This window comes from Artemia franciscana, chromosome 13, assembly GCF_032884065.1.
Source record: "Artemia franciscana chromosome 13, ASM3288406v1, whole genome shotgun sequence".
NCBI lineage: Eukaryota > Metazoa > Arthropoda > Branchiopoda > Anostraca > Artemiidae > Artemia > Artemia franciscana.
The window spans coordinates 15870033-15894109 of record NC_088875.1 but is presented as its reverse complement, the minus strand read 5'-3'; the positions used below and the strand labels follow the sequence as shown (position 1 = coordinate 15894109).

Sequence of the window (24077 nt, the reverse complement as noted above, 5' to 3'; positions counted from 1 at the left end):
ACAATCTTCGGAAATCTGTCATCTTTCATAAACAGAACGTGCCCTAGCCATCTCGACCATTCTCTCCTTATAGAACTAGAAAGTAGGACTGGACCACACTTATCATGCAGCCTACTCTTTGAAATACGGTCAGTCATCCAGGTACCCCGAACAATCCGTGTGAAATTTCTCAGGAAAGCATCTAGCAAATCTTCATCCGTTTTTCTAAGCACCAATGCTTCAGAGCCCTATCTGATCACTGTCATCACTGTAGCCTCCAATATTCTAATCTTGATTTGTAAACTTATCTTCCAATTCTTCCAAACTTTTTTCAACTGTGAAAATACACCCTGAGCCGTGGTAGATACCATGTACTTTTTTATTTGTATTTACTCGGACAAGCGAAGATTAAGATTTTTGTAGGGGCGACATACATTACTATATCTCCCTAAAAAGGGGGATTAAAGCATCAAATTTTCAAGGTTTTTATAATTCCTTAGAAATTAGGGGAGAATGGTGAGACCCCAATCCCCTCCTCAAATGGTATTACTGCGAAAGACAATTAATCCCACCTGAAGAATCTGGGAGTGGCCTCTCGAAACGTTCCTGTAACATCAGGCAGCAGCTGACTCCACATATGATCTTCATATACCTAAAAAAGTACATCCATAAAAAAGTATTTGTTTGCTAAAATATTTAGATGAAACTCAAGGACATATTAAAATCAAGAAGCAATTTTAAGATATTTAACAATATTAGGACAGAATAGCTTTAAATTTTATCGGAAAAAAATGAGTGAAATCAGAACTCAAAGAGTTCAGTAGCTTTGACAAAAATGAGGATCCTTCTCATGCATCAATCATTCCTATATTAAAAATGTCAAGCCATATTTTAACTTGTGTAGAAAGCTACGCCCTGGGGCACTGCGGTTATGGCTACTTTAATATACACAGAAATGATAGTAGCAGTTACATTAACAAATGAAGGAAGTTCGATTTCTCCGACTTTACATTGTTTGAGACAGTTTCTAAGACCCTTTCCCAATTCGCTTGCAGATAGAACATTGCGTCATAAATTACGCACTACCATCAGTAATAGCCCAATAGAGGCTGCCAAAGAGCAAACTTTGAGCAAATTTGAAAATCCGAGCTTTTGCAGCAAAAACATTTTGGTATATGAAGCCTACTTGGAGCTCACCCAAGTGTCCACATTTCAAAACAAATATTTGTCAGCAGCATAAAAATCACACTAACATCACATTTTGTTGTAAACATTTTCCTAGCTCGAGGAACCACCACGACAATGAAATAAAATTCAGGTCAAGTAAAATCAAACTCGAGGCAGGTGTAATGGTAGTTTACACCAGCATGACTGGGTCATATGGTCTATATTGACTGTAAATTATCACCCTTTTGACCTAAGATCAAAATATTTCAACGGTCTGCCTCATCTAGTCAACACGAAGATCCTCCTTGGCTAATTCCTCACATCTCCCACAACCAGAACTTCCAAAACACATTTGCCTATGAACCAGCCAATTATTCCTTAATTAAGGTTAGGCACCCCAAGAGTCTATTTTTCGTTCGGCAAATTGAGCAAAAAAGTAGGGTTCCAATTCCCACATTTCATGTCCCAATCAGAATCTTTCAACTTAGTTCGGCTTAGTGGAACTTTTTATCAGACTTAGCTAAAATCACTCCAGAGGATAGAGCTTATCTGATGGCATTTTGAAAATAACAAAAGAGAGCTTTTGAGGTAATGTATATTTTTTAACGAAGCCAATACCTTCAACATAGCCAAGAATTATCCCTGGAGATTATCTATGGAAGACGTTTGGTAACCAAGACAGAAATTGCCATTGGTTAACAATTGTTGCATTTTGGTTAAGGCTGGTGATTTGGGGATTAGGGTTGAACTTTTAAGCACATTTGCAACCCCAAGAGAGACAGGCCTACATAGGCTGAAATATTGCAGAACATGGAAAAAACGTATATAGGAAATAAAAATACAAAAATTAGATAATTTAACACGATTTGTACTAACAATGAAACCCGTTATGGGCAAAAGTTAATATATAATGATAATAATAATAATTTATCACCCACTTCACAAAACAGAGGTTAAGTGGAGTAAAATACAAAAGATAAAAATCAAAAGTAATACAAGAAACAAAGTTAATCACATGCAGAAAAAAGACGGATAAGGCGATGAAAACATCCTAGCCTATAAAGCGGTTCAATAGCTAGCTTGGCAGATAATTTTTCGAAAGCACCAGTAATGTCTGTCGGACAATACTTTTTGACCAGTGTTGTATTCCGGTAAGAACGAGGTAGATATAAAAGAAATTTGCAGTACCGGTAATAATTTATGCGAATACGTTTTAGATCACCAGTCAACATAAGTGACCTAATACCAGAACAGAAGAGCACAGAATGATCACAAAACTTTGGGTAAAGCTGAATTAGCGCTCTTCTCCAGTAGTGTCCACGATTTGCTACAGTCTTGGAGTAACCGAGCCTCAGCTTATCACTAACATCTTTGACGGCACGAGACCGGAGAGCATTCATAGAATTGCAAACTGTTATAACAAGCCAACGAAACGATTTCACACGAGGAATACTAAAACCATCGCAGTATAGTGATTCTGAACAGTTATTACCGTTGAAAACAAGAAACTCGCACTTGTCAATATTTAGGTACAGGCCGATTTCGCGGAAAGCAGAAGTAACTGACTTCACTGAACGGGCAAGACCAGACTCAGTTTGACTAATCAGAAGAAGGTCATCCGCATAAGCAAGATATGAGATATCAGATGGTCATAGTAGGCACGTAGTCTATCCATTCCCTTCAATATAAATTGAAAAACAAAACGCTTCTTTAATTCTGAACTAATTAAAAAATTCAAAAAAATCTCGAAAATTAAAAAAAAAACTCAAAGATTCATCCCCAAACTAGTCAAAGTTCCCAATTTTATCCCGCTCCGAAATCTACATCACTTCATATAATATCCACCCGTTCCTCCCTTTCAAACCACCCCAGATAAATTCGCCCCCTCAATGCTTTATACTCTTTACAAAAACCAACATATGTGCTAAATCCCCATCAAATCTCCAGCCAGTGGACGAACTAAGTGAACACACAGTTAAGAAAACTGAAAAAAATATTGCTGTTAGCTCAATTAATTATATATATATATATATATATATATGTGTGCTTTTTCTTTCTCTTTGAGTTCCTGGAATCTTTCCCTAAGCATGGGGATCCATAGTATACAAAATATTTATGGTTATTTTATAACTGACATTGCTACAAAGCCCAGTAACACACTGTTGTGAGATGGCTGGGGTTCTCCATTCCACCATAAGCTCATTTCCTCGTCCTCATCCGCAGAAGGAAAATCCTGAATGGAAAGTCCTATTGTGGCATCAGGGTGGATAACTGATAAAAGTTCTAACAAGAAACAAGAGATGCATTACTGATAAAGGATGCTAAGAATACACGGGCAGAAGATTCAGAGACTATCTCAACCGTGATGATGCTTTAGGAAATGATACAAAAAATAGTAAGAAATGTTTATAGACTTTCGAAATGAAGGACCAGTGCATGAGTTATTTTTTAAGACTAAGTGGTTACTGAATTACAGACAAGGTACTGAAAACTAAGGATATCATTCTTGACAACAAAAAAGTTCCCACTGATTTTGCAAAAACTCAAAATAAGTCTCTTCATAAAAGAAGTGATAAGGGTGAATATGGTAATTATAGAGGAGAGAATTGCTAAGAATTATGCTACCTATAATACTATAAGACATGTAGATTAATTTTAAAGAGAAGAAGAGTGAGAGGGAGATAGATTTTTCTTCAGCACGAAAGTGTTGTTTTTTATTTGTTTATTTTTGAATGCTAAATATAAAAATTTGAAGTTGGACTTTCTGTCTGGACTGTTTGGAATGGACTGGCCCATGCGATACATGTTGGAATCATAAAGTAACGGTCTACCCAAGGTCGCAGAATTTCCTGAAATATCATTTCCTTCATTGTGATTTCAAATGCTACACGCTATCCCAAAATATCCACAACCCTACTATACCGGAATATCCCGGAAAACTTGAAAAGAGGGAGATAAAGTAATGGCCAAATTTCCTCACTTCGATTAATATATCAAGAAGTATCTGAATTATCAGATCCCTTTAATCATACGCATAGACTAGAGGTATTTGATTAAGCAGAGAGACAAGCTTTAGTGAAAGACATATTCTTGTATTGTATCCTATATAAGCATTGCAAAGTAGTTAGTGGTATGTAGGAAAACAATATCGGTGGGATCAAAGTAGAAATTGAGGTTAGAAGTTTTTTTTTTTGGTTTGGAATCAGGAGTTAAGCGGAGTTGTGTTTATGGAAATGTTGAAAGTTCAGGATTAAAAAAAAAAGTTTAAGAATGAATGTTACGAAGACTAACTCAATAAAATTAGAAGAAATTACAGTGTGATGTTCGGCAATAAGAAAACTGACCACGTAGATGGCTTCACTTGCCTAGGTAATATTATTAACAAGAATGGAAGACACAGTGAGATGTGTTTCTTTCAGCCTCCCTTGTTATGAGTTAGTACTCTCCAAAGGCATACATACATACAGAAGGTACCCCTTACAGACAAACCAAGTCCTACATAAAAAAAAAAACTTTCCCAAGCAGGCTAATCAATCATATGAAGAGAAAAGGTTTTAATAAAAGACTACACACCTGCCTCCTGAAGTCTCCCGTTGCGTGAGGTCTGGGTCTGTGAGGCCTTGGGGGTCTCGGGTCACGAGGAATCACAAAATCCTGATAATGAAAATGACGAAAACGTCGTGCTATAGCGTGCCTTCGACGGGGGTCTCGATTAAGCATTGCAGACCTGGAAAATAGCGACAATATTCATCAACTAAATCTTTGTAAAGACAAATAATGGGAGGAATAGAATGGTGAAATGGAAGAAAAGAAAAAGCTCTTGATGACAGATACGAGGTCAAAGGGTTCAAGAATGATCAATCAGTGTAACTAGCCCGAGGTATCTCAAATTTTATTTATTTAAATGACTATACCGAAATGTTCCATGGGGAGGGCACAATGACAATTTTGACCAGTCGTACGACTTGTTAATATTCACTTTATTCCTTGATATAGCATCGTGATACACCTATTTCCATAAATCGCTGTGAAAGAAAAGATTATATAAGAAACACAAAAGGAGAAAAACCGCAGAAACGTTGCCTTTTCAGGGCCTACATATAATACACAAGACCCAGAGAGAAGCATGAGGGTATCTACAAACATTTGACGAAGCATCTTTAAGGTTATTTTCTCATTTTACTACTAACTAGAAAACACCATTTCAACCCCTCTAAGCCTGGTATAAGCTTTGCCTCCGAGAGATTAAATTATTTAAACTTGGCAAAAAAAATATGATGAATTAAACAATCTTTACTTTCAATAATAGCAGCGATTATTTTTCGATGTTAATTCCATTATGTATGTGCTGTTACATTAGGACAAATTACTTTAAAGCATAACATAATACCGATTTCCAAGGATTAGATTCGAACGTTTTTTTAAACACAAATATAAATACAATCTTAAAAACAGTGCATATGCCTCATGGTAAACTAGGGATTAGAGTATACTTGCCGATAAGAAGTAATTAAAACTCGCATATGCCTTGAAAACTGAGAAAACTGTCATTTCTGCAATTACTATCTAATATCAATGGACTAACAACATCTTCCTATCTTAAACAAATGCATACCGTTTTTCCATGAAGGGGAATGAGTTAACCAGCATAAACGGTGTTGAATTTTTAGATGTTTTAACTGACTGAAGAATTACCGGAAAATGCATAACTGGTAATTCATGCTTTTATAGTTTTGAAAGTTTTAAAATTATGTCTAACCATTCCAATTTCAAAGGCGTTGTTACTATAAGATAAAGTATATTTTAAAGCCAAAAATACGGTCATGTACCCAAAAAGCACAAGTAGATTAAACATATATCAGCGATCTCTACGGTTTCAAATTCCTATCACAATGAAAACACTTAAATGAAACACGGCATTTACTCATTAAACTAGGATTTTTTTTAATAAACATAATTTACAGATGCCTTCTGCAAATAAAATGGGACAACGTACTAATTAAGACATCTGGAAGTATTAGTTCAGTTTTTCCGAATATACCTTCCCTTATCGTAAAATCCCTGGAATCAGCACAAGCAATGTATAATTCCAGAAAATTATAATTCGAGTCCGTTGATTTTTTAATTGAACATGGAATAGTTGTGGGAAAAGTCAAGTCATAGCCAATTGTAGAAAAAGCCAAGACAGATAGTGCAACTAAGTGGGCATCAAGTCAAGGTTACTTTTACCCCTTTGATTGCCATTGTTACTGTCTCCCACTTATGCTACAGCTCACATGATGCATATCACTACACAACGCCGAACTAGAGTCAGCCTTGTTGAGGGTCTCCCTGGGGAATACACGCTGGTTGACAGTAGTTTCATTCTTCTCGTCTTTTGAAGCGGGCAAGTACACCTGTCTTCTTTTTTTGTATATCACAACTTCTTGCTTTTGATAACCTGTTTCTGTTTCTGAATTTTTGAAACATTTGGCGGTGAAAAGTGTTTTTGAAATTACACTTCTGAGAGGGTGTCGATGCAGTTTCTCTCCGCGAAGACTAAAATGAAGATTTTTTAATAACCGAAATTACATTCTGGATATGTGATAACCCAATAAAGATCTTAATAATCTAAATTTGGAAAGCCAATAAAAATCTTCGTAAAAATCAGAAAGAGTGCCAATTAAACAGTTTGTGGTAACAAACTGTACGCAAGGAATTGCTCAAGGAGATAGCAACGGAAACTCTCAAAAAACAAAGTTTAAAAACAATAAATTCGTAAGAAAATCTCTACTTAATGCTGATTCCAATATACATAAAATATATACAGTTTAATCGTACCCAAAAAAGTTATCACCACAAGTGGATTTGTATAATTACAGGAACAAGGGGAGAACATTCTCAAAACTGGTATGATTTTAATGAAAAATGCATTACCAAATTCTGAACGCCCAAGATCTATCTAGACAAACTTTGAAAACAAAAAATTTCGAGTCACAAGTGCGTGTTAGTGTGCTTCTTACTTTTCATCTTATTTTTTCTCCTGGAATGATAGCATTAACGCAAGGAACGTAGAATTTTGTGAGCAATCCTGTTCAAATAGGAATCGCGAACTATGGTGCCCTTAAAAAATCGTAAGCGATCAGAGTACAACTATGCCACTCCCATGCCAATTTTCACCTCTTATGCCCATCTTGGAGCAAATCAACGTCAAGTCATAATTTCACGGCAGCCATTTTAAAAAAGAAGGTCAAAATATAAAAAAAAATCCAAAGGTAGTAACACTCATCTTTGAAAGCACACGGAATCAATTAAAAACTCTACGAAGAATTCTGGAAGCCATGATTATTCATGACGTTCATGGCGATAGGGGTTCAAGTCTTGGTGTCGCTCATTATTTGATTTGGAATGGGGGTCACTAGCGTGACTGTATGCTCAGCCACAGTCGACCCAGCTCTAAATGGGTATCTGTAGAAGCCTGGGGAACGGCAACAGGAAGGGTATACAAAGGTATAGGATGGCTGCCCCCCTTCCCTTTGCACTTCCTGGCTGAAAGGCCATGAAACAGACATCAGCACATTTTTTATTTTTTTTATCATTGAAAGAACGAGTGAATTATTTTGATAGAACAGGTCGGAGCAACAAACTATAGACAAAGAATGGCACAGAACTATTACAGAGAACTGTAAGAAATTCATATCCTGGATAGGTCTGAGAACTATAGGCTTTGGGAACAGAAAGATAGTGTAATTGCTTAATGCAATATTTTATTCGTTAGTTTAACCATGGATTTTTCGGCTTGATGTTTTTCTTAAATAATTTTATTGTATTTACATTGAACTAGTACTTGCTACTTTTGATTGGATTTTTATTGCTTCTGCTTTCGCTGCTTCTTGCACTATTTTTTTTTTTTTTCAATATTGACATGCTAACGGAAACTTAAAGCTATTGTAGCAAACAAACACATTCTATTTTAGCACAAATGAACAGAAATTATATTGAAAACATAAAATTTAAAATAAAGTAAAAATCAACACGAACTAGCATGAAACTATGCATGAGAGAGGTGGATGGGCCTAACTGACCATTTTTTGCACATTGTAGCTCATTTAAAAGTTAAACTTCTTTCAGTTAAGCACTAATCAAACTTTGGCTTACAGATTGGGGAGGGGGGCGAGAATCCTATATACAGGATAATTCATATTCGTCTGAATTTAATCTTTGTCTTTACTATCATAAATGTAAAAACATTTCTTTATAATGTTTCAGTGCCCCCCCTACCACGGAAGAAAGTAAGAGACACAGTCGCCACTTCCCATGGGAAAAAGTGATTTTCCATGTTGCTCAAGATATAGAACCCTATTTCCCATGATCGGGAATTTCTGCTATGGTGATTCCAATGGTACAGTTTCCATTTCAATCCGACTCCATTTTCGTGGATTCCAGGCTATTTTCGGAAGTTCCCATAATTCCGATTTTGCAATGAACTTTTACCATTAAGATTGACGGAAATGATAGTTACCATTCCCGGACCAACTCCAAATGGCGATTTTTGTTTAACTGGCAATTTTTTTAACTTGTTTGAATTATCGGTTACTTCAGGCTAAAGTTCGTTCTTTACAAGGTTGCATTGCTGCAACCATGATTAAAAAAAAAAAACTTTTAAATTTAATACTTAAATAAGAGTGAATATTAGGCTATGCAACTTATTCATATTAGCTTATATGTACCTAACATATGGATTTAAAGCATAATAAAGCCAGTCGTCCATCGATTCCCCAGTTTCGGGTTGTTCTTCAGGTACCTGATATTCTTCATACTGATCCATTGATCTTACACTATGGATAATCCTGGTAAAAGGCTGCTTGCACAGTGGGCATTCTGATTTAATCTAAAATGAACAACAAAAAATATATAGAAAATGAAGAACAGAAAATAAGACGTCGATCGTTATCTTTTTATAACAGGTATAATGAAACAATAGTTTTTTCTTTTTTCGTGTTTATAACTCTAGTCAGTATGATTTCTTTTAAACTAACTAATTTTTTAATTTCCACAAAAAAAGTTTTTTTCAAATAAAGTAAATGGCGTCAGTAAACCTAAAAGAATTTAAATATTTTGTCATATTAAAAATCGTCAGCCAACAGTTGTAGTAACAATTGCGTTCCATGAGGCAACCAAAAATCGTTTGCTAACACTGTTAGCGAATCTCTGTTAAATCGGTCATGGAGAAACCTCTGAGAGAATTTGATGCGCAATCAAATGCCAATATTGCAGCAAAGCAAGATAAACAGGATAGCAGGATGCGCTGTAAATAGTGACATCGAATCCATGGCTGCTAACATTTCTTGCAGCTAACAAATTCATTGGTTGGTTTCCTACAAATATCTTCAGGAATGGACAAGGATACTAAGCTATCCTAAACTTTTCCCAGTCTTTGTGCTTTTTTTTTCCTCCTAGATTAATAGATGAGTAGTGTCTGAATCATCTATCTGAATTACGCTTTAGTCCTCAGTTCTATAGGTTATGGACAAACATTACATTCAGTTGATAGGAAAACTGTATTATCAAAGAACGCATTTATTGGCCGTTAAGAAAGTTTGGAATAATAGAAGGATAAGTCTGCGAACTAGGATTAGACTATCAGCGGTGTTGGCCTCAGACAGCTTGGTGCTGTAGTAAGTTGGACTGTGTTTAATGGGCTAACCCGTTAACACGTCACACTTTGCTGCAATCTGGAAACAAAGGAAATTACTGGAAAATTCCCAACACAGAAAACTCTCTCCACCGAAAATTTGCCCATGCGTATTAACAACGATACTATTTTAAAATTAAAATTATTTGAAAAATTCCCCCACAGACAATTCTAGCCTGGAAAAATCCTCCCTTGCGAAATATTTCCCCAAATGGAAAAAACCATCGTATTTTGCAATTTGAAAGTAATTGCAAATTCAAATCCCCCTGGAAAATTTTCCCGATGCGAATAACGATAATGCTTTGAAGTTCAAAAGTGAAAATTCAGATAGAAATTATTAACTTAGCCGTCGGGCGTTACAGGATAATTAATACTCAGAAAATGTGAATAGTGTGAACGAAAGCAACTGTCAAGTATTTTGATCAGGGGTCTCTAATTTCAGTCACCACGAACAATACTATGAGTGCCTTTGGGGGAAAATGTTATACCTAAAACCTTTATAGGAGTGTACTCAACAATTTCTTGAAGTTTCTTGGCAAACGGATGAGCAGTGTCGTAATGCATGCAACACTTAAAATGAACATAATTACTAGGAACAAAAAAAAACATAAACTAAAACAAATAATTATATCAGAAGATAACCTACTCGAGGTGCCTCTGAGAATAGTACGAATAAAAAGGGACCTACTACTACCAATTTTAGTCATCTTTCAGCTTCTGACTATCCCTTCCAGTGTTTGACCATGAGAATGGTGGGTGACTCTCTTCTTTTTTCAAGGGACGAATATTGCCAACCTAAGTCGGTCCGAAGATGACGGGTGGGGTTCAAGGGATGGAGGAAAATATCCCGCCAGAAGTGAGCATCACTAGCCGAGTGGCTATTGGTGCTACATTATTTTTTAGGGAGGGAGCAGAGGCTATGAACTTTCATGGTTTGAGCCTCAAATCAATTTTGTGAGTCCATCCATAATCATAATAGCTAAATAATTGATCGAATCAAGCTTGAAAAAGCGAAAATCAGATTTATATTGCTCAACCGAGGTTGCGACAACCTCATGCCAGCTTCGCCAAGAAAAGTGTTGTGGGATTAACATTTTTGTTTTGTTCCTCCGCCAGCAATTAAATGTTGTAGTTCTAAACCGCTTAAAGCTTTAAAAATTGTGAGTCTCAAGAAGAATTTTTTCCTCAAAAAGAAAAGTTAAGAAAATCATGATACATTCCTAAAAGACTGCCTCAGGATGATCCATGATCTTAAAAAAATATCTTCTCTATTTCCTAAAACCAAATCTCTATTGTCAATTTTAAAATGCAAGCTAATCTTTGGACCTAAAACATAAAACATTACACACTCTACATTGTTGTTTCTAAAACCACAGCTTATGTAAGCTGAGCTTAAACTACTTTACCTCAAAATATAACACCCAGAAATTATTTCCACACTAATTGATAGTAATAATAATTTGAGTTCTATGCCTATCCCCGAATGAATACCAAATAAAAAATTTATTAATAAGTGTAAAATTATGTCATTGTGTTATATTATTACTTATAATGGCTGCGTACCACTTGCGGATATTTGAAGACCAGGCCCAATTTATGCTTCCAATAATATAGATTAAAAAACTGATCTCGCTTTAGAAAGAGATGCAACATGTCTGGCATCAGATGAGTCATTCAATCATTTTTTGCTTCAAACAGGGCGTACCATGCCTACCTTTTTTAATAAATGGTAGGCAGCGAGGTATGGAAGGGTTCTAGAGAGGCCACGGGTCCACTTTAATGCTCTAGTCATACAGTCTGAAAATCCTTTCATGATTCTACTTCAAACAAAACATAAGAAACCCATCTTTCTGCTAAAAAATTAACAATAGGAGGAGCGGCAGTGGGGGTTGTAGATTCTTTTAATCTTTCAGACTTAAGTTTCCTGCTCAAATTCAGCGTAAAAAAAGGTGCAACATGCTTAAATTAGTTACCAAAAGTTGGGATAGAAGGGAAGGAAATCAGGAGTTACGGAGCCATTACTGTCCACAGCTTGTATTCGCAACGAGTCAGTTTTAGTTAGTTTTTGCAAATTCAGCATCCAGTTTTTTTTCTGCTGTGTACTGCAACAGCAAACCTACCAACCCCTTAAAATATCCAAAATCAGATATCACAACAACAAATTTTGGTACATAAGAATGATGCAATACACCTCTATCATCTTTTCTAAGAGCATTAATCAGCGTCAAAAAGAGAATTTTATCTCTCTTAGGTGAAAGGTTGATTTTACTGCCATAGTTCAAGAGACTAATCTACTATCAGTGCTAACAACTCACTGCAGATTCAAGCCGCTTGAGACACAGCTACACACGCTCCCCTTCATTCCAATCTATGTAATGCCTCCCGCTTTGCACCCTCCCAATGATTTTTAATCTCCCTAAAATCCTTTCTCATGATCTTCTCCTGAACAAGTTGTCTTCTGGGACAAGTTGTTTTTTGCTTGGCCCTAGTTGATTGGCCGAACATAACAATCTTTTTTTTTTAAATATTCCCTCTTTGATCTGTAAAATGTGTCCAAGTCATCTCAACCTTTCTCTCAGTACAGCTCTAGAAAGCGGAATAGTACCAGATTTTTGTACAGCTTATTGTTTCAAATACGGTCAGCAAAAATCCCGACATTTCCTCTGTAAGGTATCTAATCAAACCTTTTCCATTTTTTGGAGGGCCAACATTTCAGAACCACACTAAACCGTTGTCATCACTTTACCTTCTTATCTTGATCCGTAAACTTAACTTCCTATTCTTCTAAACCTTTTTCGACTCTGAAAAAAACTCTCTGGGCCTTGGCTATTCCACTTTTAACATCTTCACTGCACCCACTGTCTTTACTAATAATACTACCAACGCAAGTGAAGCTATCGACTTGATCAATCTTCTTGTTACTCAACATCAATAACCGACTTAGTCTTCTTGGTATTAATTTTCAGTCATATTTTTAAGCCCAGAGTTATCAAAACCTCCAAAAAATCATTCATTTTGCTAACACTTTCATTTAGGATGCTAAAACCATCAACATAATCAAAATCTAGAAAGTTTTAACTTTCCGATTTGATTCCATGCACTCCCATTATTCTCTTACATAGCACAAATCACTTTGATGTGTTTACCCGGTATATTGTACAAATATATGACCTTCGCTAAGCTCTTCTATAGGCCGAATCAAACGCAAGCTCATCTATATATATAAAAATAAGTTGTCTGTGTGTGTGTGTGTGTCGAGTGACGTCATGTTTGTGTGTCGACTGACGTCATGTTTGTCGACTGATGTCATTATAAGGATTGAGCTGTATGCGTCATGAAGTTGTTTGTCGACTGACGTCATGTTTGTCAACTGATGAAATTACATACCGGGACACCGGGACACAAATGACGACCGGGACACAGGGAATATAAATGACGACCTCAGGACTAAAGAAGTTTGACGACTTTGGATCAGTGTCAAAATACGAAATCTGGGATCTGTAAATTTTTTGTTACCTATTCTAAGAAAAGATCTTGGTTATAGGGACATGAAACCATCAGACATCTTAAGCTTTTTTAGACCTCAATGGAAAATCTATCTTTAGGTTCTAAAGTTCAGAGAGAATTTAGGATGAAAAACGAGCTAAGTCCTGGCTGATTGCAAAAGCGAGTCCTGACGATTAAAAAAAAAAAAAATGCTAAGTTCTGATTCGGGACAAAATATGCAAGTTCTGATTTGGTAGAGAAACAAGCATAATAGCAACCCAGTATAAAACTGGGGTAATTCCTGGGTTGGTGTAAAAAAATCTAAGTTCTGATTTTTACATTAAGTCAGTACTTGCTCATTTTTGCACCAAGTCAGTACTAAGCTAATTTTTGCCTTGTATAACTAAAATTTCCTAGCTTGAAATAAGGTAATTCTTGCGCCAAGTCAAAGCTAAATTGGCGCTACCTAGTCTAATTTGCTGCTGAAAATTTGGCAATAGGGAAAGACTAAATTTAGTCTAGATAGCTTGGTTCATAACAAGTCAGGACTTCTAATAAAATGCATCTATGAAAAATGGTCCAATTGCCTAATTTGGGGTCATAGCCCCAAAATCTGCAAGGGCCGTGCCCCTCCCCTCAGAAAGTATGTTTTTGGACCTTCAACTATTCTGAATGAAATGGATATCTCAAAATTCTGATCCAGTGCAATGGAGGTTTCACGGGTCAAAAAGGAAACAGTAGTATCACTGGTTTTCTCCTATTATTCTTACCCCTTAAAGGGACACTCAAATTTCCATTCACGATTGAGAACTCCTGCCCTCCAGGAGTTTCAAAAACAGTGCATTTTACAGAAAGTGTCCAGGAAAAACACATTTGACATTTCGCTGTTTACTAATTAGTGCTTTCGAGCTAACTAAACTCCCAGAATCCTGGGAGTCTACCATCTCTGAAAGTTTTGCAACAGTACCACAATCTCCAATAAAAACATTTAGATGTCCTCATTTTCACTCCCTCTGGATGATTTATATTATATGCACATGCATTAAGATAGAGACAGATATTTACATATATAAACAAGGTTGAGGTTTGAAAATAGACTTTCATCAAATTATATCATTGCTAAGCAAATGTTTACAAATTAGCCTACCTGCTTAGACATAACTATATAAATACCTTTGACCATTCTAGTAGACATGTAAAACAAAATTCATGGAAACAGGTGTCACTAAAGGACTTATTCTCAGGCGTTCCTAAGCAAATAGGGCATGAAACAGGGGACCCTGCAGAAGTTCTGGTTGGCGAGCTCATTGTTGACACATTCTGCAATGGTGGGGAATCCCATCTTGATTTTGGCGGACTTGAAGATGAGGCGCGCCTTTGCCTCCACTTTCCTTGAGGCTGTTCTTCTTGGGACATATCTTAAAAAAAAAAAAATTAGAAAGTGAAAAAAACTCATCAACCGTTTTGGTACAACAGTTGCTTCAGTGTTTTCATTGAAGTAACTCTATTTAGCTTCTGTGGTACTCAGTCACAGTAGCATCAATCAAATTTTTTTTTCTTGGTTTTATTCTGTTTAAGTTTAGGTGTAGGATTATTTCAGATTCTATCTTTGTTTTAGTATTGAAGACACCCTAATTTATACAGGCAAAATATCCATGTCGTTTTAGTTTGTCCTTTCCTTCTATTGACCATAGTCCTGTTTGTTTTCTTCATCTTGAGATTTTTTTCTTTTTTTTTAACAAACAATTTTTGTTACTTCCCTTACCTCAGCAAGTGGGGCTAACCCCTGTCCATGAAGTCAAAACTATGTATACCTATGTACCTGCCAATCAATACACAATGTGTATTACACCTAGATGTTCATCTCTTGGGTGGGATTGGAAAGGGTCTAATTTCTACTGCTATTTTTATTTTTCTAGGGATTACGTGGGGGGGGCATCAGACTAATACCAGGGAGATTAACTAGGCCCTGGAAATTACTGTTACAAGTGCTCATACTTGTGCAAGTATTTGTGAAAAGATTATTTGAACATCATTTCACAAATAGAACTTCTTTCAGTTTGAAATTTTGTGTCTAATTTTGATATATTAAAGTTTTAAAAACCTGCACAAACTCTTATGATCCTCCAAATTGCACGAGTCTTGGTTTTGAAATTCAAACCCCAAATATATATAAGCAAAAGCTTCCAAACACAAATCTCATCCATATCAAAAATTAGTGATAGCACTCTGGTACCAAAAGCTCTATTTTCAACTATTCCTGCAAGAGAAAAAAGAGAGTAGGATGCAACAAATTTTTTTGGGAAAACAACTTATAGGTATTTCAAAAGCAAATAACATGAGGAAAAAATGTATAGAGCATGCTGAGTAGAAGTACATTAACTACAAATCTGAGTTTGACACAAAGTATCACACAGAAACCTACATCTGGATTACCACATCCAACAAAAAAAACTCTAAAATGCTTCCAGGTTCAAATACCTGATTGAAACCAGGTATAAATCCAGCAGCAGGACCTTGGGGTTTCTTTGTCAGATATCTTCAGGGAGTTACTGCCAGATTTTAGTGACCACTCACAAAACTGGTACAGGTTGACTGGATTTAAGTAAAGCAGTAGTCATATACATTCCTAAACTACTTCAGTCACTAATATAATTGTTTATTACTTCTAACCAAGAATCTAAGGATTGGAAAAACTTTGTGTGACATCCATACTAAGAAAAGCAGCAAATTGAGTGCTCCAAACAACGAATCCATTTATCTTGCTTCCATCATTGCAAAGATTCTTGAGATGGATGCATATAAAACCCCTCCTCATCCATCTTACCGAAAATAAAGTTTTGTCCGTTGTGGCTGCCAGTATTGTCTCCTATGCTATACCCATACTACCAGTATGGATTTAGATGAAGTACACTGGATCAAAAGGATACAAACTTTCTAGAAAGCTTAAATATCATCACAGCCTCACTTAATGGAAGTTTATCTAGGACTCATATAGTTTCTGCAATAATTCTCCGCCTTTTTACTCTTTAATGATACAGATTAAAAAACCTTACATGAATCAAATAAGGGAGAGATTTAAATAGGCGAAAGGGGCCTACTCCTTCTGTACAAAAACGAATTTTACCCAAATCCAGGATTGAATTACAAAATCCTACCCCCATCCTCACCTTTTCTCTCTCTCTCTAAAAAAAAAAGATTTTCATAAGCATGGAAGACTTCATACTAGGGTAAAGAATTAGTTTTCAGACAATGTGTTTTTTTTTTTATTCAATGAAACTTATATAGCAAGCAAATAAAATGGAGTGGAGAAAAGATTTATATACATCTCAGTAATATAGCCCCTAATATCAACAATTATGCCACAATTTTTATCTTCAATGCTTTTAACAAATTAAACTACATTTTAACTTAACAATAATCAAGAAATAATTCAGTAGCCACTTGGGACTAGGTAGGCTACAGTATTACCAAAAACTCCATTGAATATCATCATTATAAACTCTAGGTAGCATTTAATGGCTCTTGAAAAGCACCAACACTTTCAATAAATGAATGTTATCCTTTGTCTAGATCTAGACAAGTTTTTAGTTTTCACGTGGGATCCTTAGGTTGTTAAAAAAAGTGTTTTGTATCTTTTCCAGTACACCCCTTACCAATTTTTTTACGGCTTATAGTTCAGGAAGTAAAAGAGCTTGGTTCTTTATTGGGCTGCTAAAACAAAATTAGTATCATTAGCTTCCTTAGTTTTTGCTCTGTCCAGATATTATGGTTGCTTTTCAGACAATTCCCCCTACTCCTGATGGTCCCAAGAAGAAAATACTAGAAGAATGAAATTCTTAATTTATAATATGCAGAATGTTTCTTCCATTGTTATTCACTTTTTAAATCCTTTCAAACAACATTTCTATCCCATGTTGCAATAAATCACAGGTAAAACTTGATATTTGGATTAGAATGCAGAAACTCAGTTTAACAGAGAACAGAAAAAAAAATCACAACATTGAATCAATGAAGAAATGTATCATTAGGTATTATAAATGTATCATTAGCTCATCAAAGGCAGGGGGATAGAGATTGCATTGTCAGAAAAGCAACCATGATACTTGGATAGCACATAAGATAAGAAATCTAATGGTGCTACTTTTGATTAGAATGTTTACTTTAGAAGTGGTCAACCACGAAATTAATATCTTTCCTATAACTTTATAATTGTTTACCCATTCTCATAATGTTTTGCTCATTTTTCTTAAATACTTGTCACTATACCTTTCCTATCTTTAACTAGGAAAAGTCCAGACTGACAACTTTCTTTAAATCTCTTAGCATGCCACTATAATATAGCACCTTCCAGACAATCGGTAATTTTATCAATACCTCTTTAGTTCATGCTTCCCTTATTTTTCGAAACTTTTATCACTCAAAACTTCTTGTACAAGCCCATTCTCTTTTACAGAAAATTTATAGGATTTTGCTAATATTCCTATTTGTATTTCTGACTTTCCTCTCAAATTCTTATCCTGGATTCTGCTAATGTAATTACATCCTGGAAAAAAATCACCCTATCTAAATTTCAATCTTATATTAACTAGAGAAAATACTAGACAGTGACATTTACTTTTGACATCAATAAAAGCACCCCCTAATGTCCTGTATTAATCCTGCTATCCATTGATTTATAATAGCATAATCAATAAGGTTGGCTGCCTTATCATCTTGTGAATACCATGTTAACTAATAGGCCATTTTATGATCAAATATTATATTGGTTATAATTAGATTGCTAAGCCATAACAAACTGGAGGGATCTTAATTTTCCAAGTAGACAGCAAACTTAACCACTATGTTGTATTTTGGGGAATGGATTGTGTAATTTTCTTTTTTCAGTGCAATAAATTAGGGAATTTAAGGGAATATTCTTAACAATGAAAATAATGAATAAACATAGGGGATCCTTTAATCAACCTCTCCTAGATATATACTGGTAATAGGCAATTTAATTTTAAAAGGTTTAAGGCTTGTAAATAGAAAGTATTTATTTATTTTGCATGCCCTCTGTGCCTTCTAAAGACCAGAATATAATTTGCAATTTACTTAAAATAAAATTCAAATATTTTCTCTTTATAACTTTCAAAATTATTAAGACTTTCAGCATTGAATATCAGTACATATTAAACTGTCAATTCACATTCATTTATTCTTTTCAGTAATCTAGGTTATGTTGGCAATTTCTTTTCTTTTTTTAATGTTATGACAAATAAAACACATAACACAAAGATTGTTTTCATTAAAGTGTAAACTACATTCTGGTCTTTAGAAGACACAAGGAGCATTAGTCCTGCCCATCTTTGAGGTAGTTTCTACTTGTTTTAAGTTTGACTTCGTTATTAATTTAAAAGAAAAAAACAGTTTTTTCACTTGAAGGTAAGGTGCAACATTAAAACTTAAAATGAAAAGAAGTTATTATGTATATGAAGGGGATTGCCCCCTACTCAACACTTTGCTTTTTACACTAAAGTGTGTTGGGGCTTTTAAAAAATCTTTTTATTGTTCTAGTTAAATGACCCCTATGTTTCAGGAGTTGTTCTTAAAGAATTGGGACAAAATTCAAACTTTAGAGTGAGGTATTGAAGAGGGGCAATTCTCTCCATATATGTAATAGTTTCTGTTTGTTTTAAGTTTTAATGTTGCTCCTTACTTTCAGTTGAAAAAAAAGTTTTTTATTTAATTTCTGATAGTTTTGTAAATTATGTCAGGAAATCTAGCCCCACCTCTATGGAGAAGTACCCCTCCACATGGAAATATTCTCTTGAGAATTCAATCCTGGTAAATATTTACCCCTGAAAATTCCCCTTAACAACTCTACACATAAAATTGAAATAGAAAAGAGAAAGCAAGAAACCCCCCCCCCACCCAATGCTTTTATGATGTACTAACATAGTACATCATTTGAAAAAAAAATAAGGCTCCTAAAAAAATATCTTAGATTGGCCTATGACCTATCTAAATTTTCTTTTTTTTTGTTTTTTTTTTATGGAAGAACATCTCAAGATACCCCCAAGATATCCCAAGAATATATATGTGACTATTGCTTGTTTATAGAGTGTATATATATATATATATATATATATATATATATATATATATATATATATATATATATAATTTTATCAGTCCATTACTGTTGCTATTTCCCTTCTCTACACCAAAGTTTACATAGGCCAGGTCCTATTTCTACCATCCTGGGCATTAAAATGCTCTATTAAAAATACCATGTATCTATCTGGTCTCCAATAAAATTAATCCAAGTAACTACTTCCATCATTTGTTGGTTCTACATGGGTATGTACTACTGTGACTGGTACCTTGGACTTTTTGGTTTTAAAATGAGCAATTACAATTCTATGATTTATACCATTTCAACCTAATATAGACTTAGCAGCTCTCTTGTTCATCAAGAGCCCTACTCCCTGTCTCTGTCCTCAATTCCACTCATCTGAATCAATTCTATATCACCCAATTTCATGATTACTATTCCTGGAAGATGAGCTTCTAAGGTTCTAATAAATCTAGTTCAAAACATCTGAATTTGTTAGTCACAATATTAATACAATAGTTGTTTAGCACTGTAATTTTCATCCTGTTTGAAAGATTGAAATTACTAGTGCCTCAAGGAACTCAATGGTTCCTAGCAGTGTAGGTGATGGATTAATACTTCTTCTCAAGTTTGCACAAAACACTTAAGTGAGATTAAAAATGGATTGCAAGAATTCCCTTGGATTTCCAGTTCAATGGAGGCTTTGGGCAATCCTGGGTCCATCTTACACACCACATGGTTTCCATACTTGGTGATGCTTTTCTATCAACTAGAGTCACCATTCTACACAAGTTAGCTAAAACATTTTGTCTCCAACTTATTACATATTCATGCCTGAAAATATTACACTGCAATGGGGAGGTAACCAATAATAGACAACAGGGCAAGAAGAGGTCATTCAGCCCTAAACAGCCCACCAAAACAGGCAAGACCAGAAAAATTGTCAATTATTCAAATCCATTCTAATGCTGTTTGATTTACTAAACTGTAATTTCATCAAGGGGTACCACTCCTCACAGTCACCCTGCAGTACAGTTTACTGTCATAGTTCTGGTTAAGCAAACCCACGAAAGATCAACCCTGACACCACTATGAGACCACACCAGTAAGGTTTCTCTTCCAGGAATAGGGACAGAGGAAGGAGTATAATAAAGTCCCCAGACCATCTCACAACACTTAAACAGCTCCAGTCTTTTATATGTAATTTATTCTCATCCAGGTATTTGGATAAGAACAATATTGTACATAAACAACTCCAGAACAAAGTGAAGACATTGCCTAATGCCTTCCTTATGCTCTTTCTAAATATAACAGTTGTTTCACTTGCAAATTCAATTTAAAGCCCTTTAATGGACCCTAAACAAATATCTTGTTTTTAGCATAAGAAAATGGGTTGATAAAAGTAGTCAAGTCTTAACTAGTCAAGTGTATGTATTCAACTATGTGTCATGTGTTATCAACTCTAGAGTTTCTACAAGGAAAAATCCTCATATTGCTCCAAGCTGCAATTTAAGGCAGTGCCTTCCAGGTTGACCTATCAAAACCATTAGATCAATAGACCTACTGGATTGAAAAAGTATTTCAGATCAATGGGATATCAAATATCATTCACATAGGCCTATGGTTTATAAGAATGACAGTAAATGTGGTAAAATGATTAATAAAAACAGGCTGCAAATGATGCAGTAAGAATATTGTTTTCAATCTCATATTAATCTATATCTACAAGATTTGGATAAAATTTAAGTTCAATTGTCAACAATTAGAATAAAGTTTCCAAAGACACAGTTGCTGCTGAATCTGTTGAGATTTTCAAATGAAGGTTGGGTGCTGAGTGGCCCTTGAGGTAGTGTAAACTTACCTGAGAAGCTACAGATCATCCAAATGCATCTGGTCACTAAACAGCAATGAAAACAACTTCAATCATAAACTCTGGAGCTTCACAAGGAAAAATACCTTCATTGCTCTAAGCTGTTATTTAAGGTCATTTGAGGTTTTTTTGCATCTTGGAAAGCAGTTGACTAATGCATATTAAACTCTTAGAAATGTATGCAGAGCCTTAATAGTCTCCTGGAAGGATATTTTGAAGCACCTAACTCTACTCCTCCTTATTTTAGAGAGCACTAATCTTTGGTGACATTTAAAAATCTTTGTATAATACAAGTGAAACCTATAGAATAGATCTTCAGCTCAAGTGAGGCTTAAGAAATGTGTTTTGGGTAAATTTCCCTATCACCTCACTAATGATATAGCTAAGAAATAGGCCGCCTTCAAATGTAGAATTTCATCCTGTATCCAAATATAATATTCATTTGAATTGGAATTTACTCCTAGCCTCCCCCTAATGTACAAAGATATACCCTGAGTTGAATGCATGCACTGAATTCTCTATATGTCATTTTTTAATTGGGTAAAATTCTAGTTTAGTGACTTTTGGCTACCTTGGAAAGGGGTTAGGTTAGGAAAATGAAACTTTCAGGGATGGGTCTACAGGCTAGAGTATGTCCTGGGAAGGTATTTTGAAGTACCTACCTCTACTCAGTCTCTCTCTAGAGGGTCCTGACCTTTGATGATGTTTAAAAATATGTGTTATAAAAGTGAAACCTTGCAAAATAGATCATCTGTTTGAATGAAGTACAAAAAATTGTTCTCAGCTTCACAACTTTGCTCAATCCCAATTTATAAGGTTTTAAAGATAAAGTATGTCCTGGGAAGGTATTTTGAAGTACCTACCTCTGCTCCTTCTCCCTCTAGAGGGCCTTGACCTTTGATGACCTATAAAATATGTGTCAAAAAATGTTGATATGGCTCAGAATTCTACTCAAATAACAGGAATTGCATTTTCAGAACTAAAGGGTGAGAAAAGGCAACTGGTAACTGAAAATTAAGGTAAAATGTTGTTTTGTCAAAATTTCAATAGGTATAGACCTGTCATATAGGACAATTTCAGGGCCCTCTAGAGGGAGAAGGAGTGGAGGTGGGTACTTTAAAATACCTTCCCAGGACATACATTAGCCTGTAGACCCATCCCTGAAAGTTTCATTTTTGTAACCTAACCCCTTTCCAAGATAGCCAAAAGTTACTAAACTAGAATATTACCTTTAACTGATTTAACAGTTTGTCAAAATAGTAGAAAATTCATTGCATATATACACTTCAGGATGGGCTACCCTATATATTGCAGAGGGTGAGGGTAAAAAAATTTTTCTCATTTAAATGTATGTTATGTATGGATTCAGGATGTAATTCTAATGGTAGACTATGATGATATTACAATATAGAGGTAATCAGAAAATTTACAGTCTTTTGAGCCTTATACCTTTGCTTAATCATTCAATCCCAATTTATAAGGTCTTTGGAATCTGTAAATTTATCCTTAAACTAGGAAAAAAGCCACTGATATAGCTTGAAATTCTACAAAATAACAAGAACTGCATTTTAAAACTTTAAATATGATAAAAACTTAAGATTAAGTAGGCTAAAACATTTTTTGTCAGAATTTGGACAGGCTAGGTAGGCAAGGCTGTAGAATTGTACTGCAGGTAATGTAATCTTCTAAGCCCTAGAGAAAGAAAAGGGTAAAAATAGTAGCCTTATAATACCTTCCCAGGTGCATTTGACCCTGGATTTGTTCCTGAAGGTTTTATTTATCCTACCTTACTTGACAACTTTCTAAGATACCAAGAAGCCCCTTAACTAAATTTCACCTTTATATTCTAGGGGTTGTATATAAAACAATAGAAACAGGGGTTCAATTGCAAGTGAAATCATTATTTTGTTTAGAAAAAGAAACAGATATCATATAGGCCTAGTCTATCCTCCCTTATCCTTACCACAGTTACAGAATCTCATATAGCCTATCCTATAGGGCTATATATATATATATATATATATATATATATATATATATATATATATATATATACCGGTAATCCAATTAATATTATGAAAGATAGATTTCAGGTCATCACATACGCCTCAAATCCTAGAAAATGATTAACTTGCTCACCAAATAGTTTAATCTTAAAAATTACGTATAAAGTTCATCTCTGTGTAATTTGTTTCTTCTAAAAATGTTTATTGTTTGAAAATCTCTTAGTTTCTAAAGCGGCATCTAAGTTCATTGTTTCTAGAAAAGTAAGGCGAGTAGTAATCTATACTAGATAAAATTGCAACGAGTCAGAAAGTCAAAATAAAGCATTGTCAGGGCTGGATAAAGGGTGATTTTGACCAATCAGACCGCACGTTATCATCAAAATGACCAAAAGAAAATTCGAAATTTAAAACCAATTGCTTGTGACAACAATGGATTTTAAGTTCGCATTGCTAGATGGGACTTATTGATGTGTTCATTATTTGATATATACTTTATGATAAAGAAAACTGATACAACAAATAAGAGATTATTTAGTTTAGTTATAACAAGGTCCTGTAAAAATTACCTGAAATGAGTGTCCGTACAAACAGAATGGAATACAGTTTGAAAAGTGTGTCTGCATAGAAAACTTACGAATGCGAAATATTAAACCATCCTTGAAAAATACATGCTGAATCAGAAGACAAAATATTTGTTTTCAGTGTCGGGTATTCAGCACGGGTGTTTCAATTGCACTAGCCACTGTATGATTAAATAACTAGCCAAATATATATAATAAATAGTCACACATGAAAAGT

The 24077-nt window shown here is 34.9% G+C and overlaps 1 protein-coding gene across 1 annotated transcript in view; it reads right to left on the bottom strand.

The window, feature by feature from the left end:
• LOC136034581 (E3 ubiquitin-protein ligase Topors-like) overlaps nucleotides 1-23529 on the bottom strand; it is a 37042-nt gene extending 13513 nt beyond the window's left edge. The window contains exons 1-5 of the mRNA XM_065715834.1: nucleotides 23413-23529; nucleotides 14480-14724; nucleotides 8856-9016; nucleotides 4720-4873; nucleotides 552-631 (exon numbers count right to left, since the gene is read on the bottom strand). Of these exons, the coding sequence (XP_065571906.1) occupies nucleotides 552-631; nucleotides 4720-4873; nucleotides 8856-9016; nucleotides 14480-14722 (638 nt within the window). The 5' untranslated portion in view covers nucleotides 14723-14724; nucleotides 23413-23529. The remainder of the gene's footprint in view (nucleotides 1-551; nucleotides 632-4719; nucleotides 4874-8855; nucleotides 9017-14479; nucleotides 14725-23412) is intronic.
• Between the last annotated feature and the right edge of the window lie 548 nt (nucleotides 23530-24077).